This window comes from Diospyros lotus, chromosome 13 (genome assembly GCF_014633365.1).
Source record: "Diospyros lotus cultivar Yz01 chromosome 13, ASM1463336v1, whole genome shotgun sequence".
Lineage (NCBI taxonomy): Eukaryota > Viridiplantae > Streptophyta > Magnoliopsida > Ericales > Ebenaceae > Diospyros > Diospyros lotus.
In genome coordinates, this window is record NC_068350.1 from 17,040,542 (window position 1) to 17,049,227 (window position 8,686).

General features: G+C 35.1%; 1 protein-coding gene across 1 annotated transcript; it reads left to right on the forward strand.

Moving 5' to 3' along the window:
- Positions 1-4,706: 4,706 nt before the first annotated feature.
- On the forward strand, positions 4,707-8,482 carry LOC127787859 (bifunctional monothiol glutaredoxin-S16, chloroplastic). Its single transcript, XM_052315909.1, has 2 exons — positions 4,707-5,207; positions 7,752-8,482. The coding sequence occupies exons 1-2, from the start codon at positions 4,806-4,808 to the stop codon at positions 8,253-8,255; spliced, it is 906 nt and encodes a 301-aa protein (XP_052171869.1). The 5' UTR covers positions 4,707-4,805; the 3' UTR covers positions 8,256-8,482.
- Positions 8,483-8,686: the final 204 nt, after the last annotated feature.

An 8,686-nucleotide genomic window follows, 5' to 3' on the forward strand; every position in this document is an offset into this window, starting at 1 on the left:
AAAAGGTAAATAATTACATATGGTCACATAAACTTAGTAAGGTATTATTTGATCGCTTGGATGGCACTTTATATCTTAGATAAGATTAGCAGCAGCATAACTTGCATTTTACTTCAACTCATAGATAAAATTGGAGAATTGAGTAAGGTCAATTTAACCCTAACTATTCCCCAAACTCTCAATCTTACCCTTTAGGTTGCTTAGAAACAAAGTGAGGGACTTATATCTTTTATAAAAAAAAAAAAAAAAAATAGGGCTAATTATCAAATTTTAGCTAATGTATAAATCCGACAACAAAGTTTAAAATTTATCAATTTTTCAATTAAACTTTTAATTTTGTGTCAATTCCACAATATCAATAACTTTAGAATTGATATAGATAATTGATTAATGCATCAAAAGGGTATTGATTATTCAAGTTTTAATGATATTTTAAAATTGATACAAAAAAAATAATAAGTTTTATAGTTTGTTATAGAATTGTTCTACTATTGAAAGTTTGGTAATTTTTTAGCAATTAAACATAAAAAATAAATTAACTTATAGTGAGACTCACATTTATTATTTAGATCGAAGTGGTAATTGGACTTTAACCTCAAGGCCAATTTGGCAACTATAAATTTAGAAGAGTCAAATAAACTATTATACTTTCAAATTCAATATTAAATTGACCATGCATTTCAAAAAGTGTTAGATAAATTACTATACTTTTAGATCTAGGGACACATTAGTCATTATGGTTGATATTTTTAATGTCAATGTTTTAATTCTATAAACAACTTCAACTCTTTTTCTAATCAAAATAACCCCATGTAATCATAAATTCAAATTCGAAGAACCCTGAGTACTTGTTGTTTATATTTTTTTAAAGTACAATAACTAATTTAATCCCATCTTTTAAAATACAATGACTTATTTGATCATTTTTAAAGTATAGTGATCAATTTGGCTCTTTAACTAAAGTATAGTGACTTCTTTGACACTTCATCTTACTATTTACTTTTAATACTAATAACCACAATATAACAAAATAGTTACAACACAACATAACACAAAGAATATTTTTTCTATTTTAGACAAAGAGTTTTGTTTTATAGTCATGCAAGACAACTTGTTCATCATTTTAGAAAATAATTCAAGTCAACTCATCAAGAATAACACCTAATATAGACACAAGCAATGGAGAAACTCATTCCAATACAATAAGAATCGATTGTTGTTGGAGATGAGTTATCATTATAACATTGAGATCCATTGTTAGAAAAGCTTAGCCTTATCATTCTAGTTGTCATTGCCACGAGACTATCAAGATAAGACATCCAAATTTAAAGAATTTGCAAAAAAAAAAAAAAAAATCAACCATGTAATTGATCGAGGATTATGTGATATGGTTAATGTAGGAGTCTTTTGATTTAGCTCTTAATCTGGAAGATGTGGTTTATAATTGATTTAATTTGTATAAACTATATATTAACTCATTTGGTCTTTCAATATCCACATATGACCGGGAATAAGTTTTGGTAATATCTATATTTGATTTGGGTGTGTTACACAATCTAGCATTTTGTGTAATATCCAAAATTCTTTATCAATTTACACAATCTAGATTCTACTTCTTTATCAATTTAGGTCCTTAAAACCATTTTCATTTACACTTAATTCCAAAACTTCCATTAAAACACTTTATTGCATCACCCAACCTTTACATTAGATTTTTGGGGTATTATAACTTTGCTTTTGGGTGTGTGATCTTCTAGGTTCACCGGAAAATAGCAATCAAAAACTTCAAACCCATTTGACACTGATCGAACTCTTCGACCTATTTTGAGAATCTTTCCATCTTCTCAAAATACCTCGAAAGGTTATGGTGACAACTACCATTATATGAAAATGATCCTATAAAATAATCGAGTGAGAGCCATGAATTGATTAAGCTCACTAAACTCAATAACTAATGCCACAATCTAATTTTATGTGATCAAGTGGAAACTCCTTTCCAATCATTCACACCCTGGCCAAGGATTTCACCAATCAACCACTAACAAAAGATTGCATAGGATGTTCACTTCACGCAAGAGGTTAATGGATCTTATTTAGCAATCACCTACCTCCATACACTAGTAGAAGAAGAACCACATAGTGAACATTCCCACCTAGTAATTAGATAGTTTAGCTCACTAGCAAATCCCGAACACTATCATACAAGACAAGTGTGCCACCTCAAGTTAAAGAATCAATTACATAATTGAAGCAAATAATAGATCACTAATTCTCTCAACCATGTGATCTATTATTTACGTCACGTTCAATGAATGTTCAACTAACACCCACATGTTTATTATTTTCATCTCATGCAATATGTTATGTGACTCACTATTCTTTATTATTAGTATCTCATACTTATCAAATGTAGTAAACCATGTGTTAGTCTATAATCAATTAATCAAAGTCCCCATTTGAAAAATCTAAGGACTAGAAACACTTTAAGAAATCCTATATTATAGAAGCTCGTCGCAATATTCTTAACAACTTAAAAATGAGGTCTTTAACAATAGATCTAGGAATTCATTCGTAGGCAAAAGGCATAAATATGCCCTCAAACTTTGCCCAATGAGCCATTTTTCCCCCTCAAATTTGAACTGAACCTATCGTGCCCCTCAACTTTCGAATTTAGATCAAACACACACCTCACTTTGTAATTTTGGTCCAATCATGCACGTTTTGTTCTTGTGAGCATGGCGTGTGAAAGCACGTGTGTATGAGGAGGGTGATGGGTGAACAATAGCCTCCAAAGCGTGGTGTTTCCTCCATGTCGCTGACGAACGAGGAAGACGACTGCTTGCCTCCCACACCATCGACCCAAATCTGCTCACACACATCATTGCTATTGTCTGCCCATCTGCATCTGTTGCCGGCGACTTGCACGAGAAAGGAAGGCAACTGATTGACCGCTCGCCTCCCACGCCACCTGCCCAACTTTGTCTAGCATATATATTTCATGTGCGCCCAATTGGAATGAAGTGTGTGTTTATTCCAAATTCAAGAATTGAGGGGCACAATAGGTTCAGTCCAAAGTTGAGGGGGCCAAATGTTTAACACCCATATGTTTACTATTTTCGTCTTATAAATATATATATATGTGTATATATATGTGTGAGAGAGAAATACATATATATTAAGAAAAAAAGATAGAAAAATAAAAGATATATACATATATATATAGTATATATTTATGGCCATGCACCTGCCAATTGGCCAAGGCTATACATTTTTTTTTTTTTTTATTGTAACACTAGAGGGTTTTGGGTGTGGTGAAAATTTTTCTTCATATTATTTTTACCTTCAAAAGTAACTTTAATTTAAATAAAAAAAGACTCGTGTTATAAAAAAGGACCGACACTCTGCTTGATCCCTTAATAAAAGAGTCATGTTTGATTGGGTTAGGGTCAAGCCAACCTTGATCCTTGTGGGATAGGTTTTGGTTTAAATGAGTTAGGGCATGTAAATTTTAAAAAAAATAATTTGTAAAAATTTTAAAATATAAATACAAATATTTTAAACATATTTTTATTCGTTTAAAGAAATTTAACCTCCAAATGTTTTGACATATTATTTTTAGTTTTGAAATTAACTTCAAAACTTAAATTATTATAAAATGTACTTGATTTATTATTATTTTTATTTTATATTTTATATTTTTTTCACTAACAAGCCAAATAACTCATGCCACAGACATGCTATGCTAGGTTGGGCCAAAATGATGGATCAAACAGACATGACCTCCTTGTTACCCTAATAGGTCATATTGATTTAGGGTAATTGATAGATATGTTGCACCAACTCATGAATGGCCTAACCCATTTAACACTCAAGGTTATAAAGCCAATCACCAACTCATGCTTTTTCGATATTTTTTTTGTTTCAAGATTGTCTTAAATTCGAGTTTATTTAAATTGGCTCTTCCTACTAAAAAAGAGCATGGGAGCTAGTCCTTCTGTAGATCCTTCAATATTTAGTCAATTACTATATTTAAAAATAATATAATAAATATATAATATCCTAAAATACGATCCCTTTATATAGAGAGAGATAGAGGGATTAGTAGTGGGATTAGTATTGTTGATGACAAATCACAAGAAGAATCTAATTTGACTCTCTAGATGTGATAGACCAACTAGCAATGGGCGTAGGCTTTGAGGCATGACCGCCTAGTTACTTGATTGAATTGTCTTAGGCCAAGTTTTCAAACAAACCTGACTTTTGAGGCATCCTTTTAACTTGATCTCAATCTTAAATTTAAATTACTCTTTTTAAGTTTTTGAAGGTTTATCATCAACATCTCATTAATTTATCTTTATTCAGAATCATCAGTTCTGTTCGGGCAACAGAAAAGAACTTTCAAAATCACATCATCTATGAAACATAATAATATATAAAAATATTGTTAGGAATACATTATTCTTTCTAATTAAATCATGATTTATTGTTAATATTAATATTTTGAGAGAGACAGACAAAGAGAAAGAGATGGGTTGTAGTCACCGACAAAATTGATTGATTGTCCCCATTTTCTTTTCACTTGCTAGAATTTTTAAATTTTAATGAATATAATTTATGATAAAAAATAAATATCCAAAAAAAAAAAATTGTAAGTTTTGACAGTGACAGTACCTACAACTATATTTTTAAAATGCAAGAATAAACCCAACATAAAATATCCGAACCCATTCACCATTCACCCACCCACATGGTTTGATGCCATCTCCCCTGAAACTGGTTCGCTCTGCTTCACATACCTCTCGTCAATGGCGGCAATCAACCTACCATCACCGGCTCAAGTTTCCTCTTCCTCCTCCTCTCTGCGTCTTCTCCCTTCCTATTCTCTCCAAAATGGCCCCACCCTCTCGCTCTATTCACACCCCAGCCCTTCCCATCTCTTTCCCTCTCTCTCTCTCCGACCCAAACCCCCAACCAGACCTCACCGCCGGACCGCCGTCGCTTCGGCTCTCGGGAAGCTAGCCGAGACCGATTCCGTCGTCGTCCCGCAGGAACCCGACGAATTGGCCGCCAAATTCCCGGGGGAGACCGGGGTGTACGCGGTCTACGATAAGAACGGCGACCTGCAGTTCGTTGGGATATCTCGGAATATCGCCGCCAGTATTCTCGCCCACCAGAAATCCGTGCCGCAGCTCTGTTGGTCCGTCAAGGTAACGCCTTTTTCGCCTAAGCCCTGAAATTTTATGATAATTCCGTGATGAACGCTTCGCCAACGACGTCGTAGAAGTGGTCCGTGTTGTTGCTTGTCAGCAGGAAGCCTTGTAGAGGCTTTAACTGTGGAGGGCTTTATAAAATAGAATTTTACTTGGTGTTTGGCGTTAATTTGAGTATCACACACACAATAGCACTGACAGATGAAGAAATGGAAGCTAACAAATAAAAATAAAATATAAGAAGTATTTAGAGGGTGTTTGGATCTGTGAGTGTTGATGTAAGCGCAAAATGGGATTTCACCGTTTTCCGCCCACCAATTCAGACAGAATGTCGGTGTACTTTGCCTAGGCCTTGATTCATAAGACCACGTCCTTGCTCATCCTTTGAACTGCTTGGAGTTTGGACTTGTATTCTTATAACTTGTAACCAATTCTTTTCAATTTTAGTGAAGAAAAGATATTAAATTGTGGGAGAGGATTAGGCTTTAGTTGCTTCTTTCCTGCAGCCACAGGCTCTTGTCTGAGGTCTTCCCCAGCCTTTTTGCTTGGCTGTGAATTCTAAGGTGGCGTTAGTGAGTTCTTCTGTTCTTTTTATAACTGGGTCCTCACATTTTAAGTGGAGTTTTTTGGATTGCGAGATTGATCTAATGAGAGCATTTCTTGGAATGCTTTACGATCAGTCACTAGCAAGGCAGCGAGAATATCAATGGGTTTGGGCTTTGAAGGCTAGTGGAGGAAACCCTCTTCTTTCTCTGTTTGCGTTTATTACGGTGCCCCATCTGATGAGAACAAGTGTTTCCTTGGAAGACGGACGCAGTATGGGGGGGGGGAAGAATCAGCAAAAACAAGAGCAAAAATTGTGCGAAAACAGTGTAAGATCAAATCTGGAATGAAGATATGAAATTAGGGTTTGAGTAAACCTCAAATGTTGAATGAGAATAAAAACAGTTGCTTACAAAGTCCCTTAAAAGACCATTTATACTACGTTACAGCTATAATAAAGCCTAATCCTTGATCACAAAGGAATCCATACAATCTTAGGAATCCATCTATTTTAATAGTCACATCCTAGCAACATTACAACTTTTTAAAGCTAATAAATAAAAAAATTATTTAAAACCTAATAACTTAAATACTAAGAAGAATTAAAAAAATAAAAATAAAGTAAAAACACTAATAGCAAAAAAAAAAAAAAAAAAACTGCTCCTGCATCAAAGACTATACTGGAGTCGGATGCTCCACAGAATTCCATTATTCATCTAGACAACTCTATTGGTGCTTTACTTATGGAGAATAGTGTCCATCTATGAAGCATGGACAAGGACGCGGCAATATGGGGACACGACACTTTTAAAAAAGTAGGACGCAACACAGTTGAGATACATTAATTAATAAAATAAATTCTTACATTTTAAAAGCATAATAAAGTATCAAAATTATATTACAACTGACAAATATGCATATTGGCAGATTAATGGGTGAATTAATCTGCATTGCCAATATGGAAGATTTAGGAGAATGTGCATATTAGTGCATATTTGTCATTTGTAAATTTAAAATTCATAGTAAATGGGCGATTCATGATTAGGCGTCCAGAAATTAGGTAGGGGGAATGTCCAGTTTCCATATTGGCAGGTAAATGGGTGCTATTTTAAGTACAAGATCCCTTGGCTAGAAGAAGTTAGTTCCTTGTGATTATTGCAAGATGTGACCCCCACTAAGACAGCTGCATGTGAATTTTGATCCTTCCCTTGGTCTAGCATGTTCTTAAAATATGCCAGGATATTTATGGGAACATTTCAGGCAAGTGCCTCGACCTTTAGTTACGAATTTTTCTTGTGAACACCAAATGCTGTAAGAGATTATCATATGCTACAAAGGTGTTTGGCTTATGAATCTGTAGCATGTTGTTCATGCAATGTTTACTTAACAGTTATCCTGTCTATCTTTGGATGTTTAGAGTTGGCATTGGAGGATGATGCCAAAAAGGTTGTGCAATCAAAATTGTGGGTAAGCCTTGGCAGGGAGGGTCAAATTGTTCTTTTGTGACTAGAAGGTCACGGATTTGAGTTATGGAGATAGTCTCTTTGCAAAAATGCAAAGTGAATGTTGCTTTCAAATATAACTCTCCTCCAATCCTCACAAAGTGCAGTCTCACGCACTAGAGACACCTTAATCAAAATTATATAGCACTTGCATTTTGGTGCCTTTGATCCTCCATGCCTGTGAGTTTTGAGCATTAAGTGGCTTCAGATAAATCAAGCTGAGTCCTTTGAGGTTGAGCAGGCCAAACTAGTGCCAAAAAAAACAAAACTGGCTCCATCTCCGCTTCAGCTAGCAAGTTGAAAGTGGTGAATTCTGTTATTCAATGGTCGGATTTTCAAATGTGTAAGTTTGGCTCTTAAGGTGTAAAGTGTAATGTTGCTGTAAGCAGATTTCTAGCAAGTATATGCCGCTGTATTCAACTTTTTTCTTTTTGTGTTTATAGATGGGTAACATGATTCTAATATGACAGTATTTTGTTCTAAAATTTCTATGCAGGTTGGAGTGATGGATGAGCCAGATAGAACAGCTCTAACCCAGGCCTGGAAATCATGGATGGAAGAACACATAGGAGCCACAGGAAAGGTTCCACCAGGCAACGAGTCAGGAAACACAACATGGGTTCGTCAGCCACCAAAGAAGAAGCCTGACCTACGCTTAACCCCTGGCCCCCACGTCCAGCTTACAGTCCCGCTGGAGGAACTCATCGATCAGCTGGTGAAAGAAAACAAGGTGGTGGCCTTCATCAAGGGATCAAGAAGCACCCCATTATGCGGGTTTTCACAGAGGGTGATCAGCATACTGGAAACCGAAGGGGTCGATTATGAAAGTGTCGACGTGCTCGACGAAGAGTATAATTCCGGATTGAGGGAGACACTGAAGAAGTACAGCAACTGGCCTACATTTCCTCAGATTTTTGTGAACGGTGAGCTAGTTGGGGGGTGTGACATCTTGTCTTCAATGTATGAGAAGGGTGAGCTTGCTAGTTTGTTCAAAAAGTAGAATACACCCTCTGTCTGTTGCTATAGGAATGGTGTGGAGTGCAAATGGGACGAATATGATTTAGGATCATAGAGAAACCCAGACTTTCAAGTCAACTATTTGTTAATTGTGTTAGATTGATTAACTTCTGTGAGGAATGAGATTTTGAAGTTTCTGAATGATGGTATAATGTTATCAGAAGAAGTATTGATATGATTAGCTGGGGTTGAATGAATGAATTTTAGAAATTTTTGGTCATTTTTATTTATGGTTATATCTTGTAGGATAATAAAATGCGACATGACATAAACATGGTATGCAAAAAAATTGTCTGCAATTTCATTCATATGATGTTTTCATAGTATCAATCGAAGATATAAAATGTTTTAGGCCGATAAATTTATCAACCCAAACTCTCTTGTCGTTAAGTAAAGGCAGTTAATTTTATAAAA

Excerpts from the sequence above, each read along its gene's own strand:
- LOC127787859 (XM_052315909.1), top strand. The coding sequence starts at position 4,806 with ATGGCGGCAATCAACCTACCATCACCGGCTCAAGTTTCCTCTTCCTCC. Across the intron at positions 5,208-7,751 it reads AGCTCTGTTGGTCCGTCAAG|GTTGGAGTGATGGATGAGCC; the intron begins GTAACGCCTTTT and ends ATTTCTATGCAG.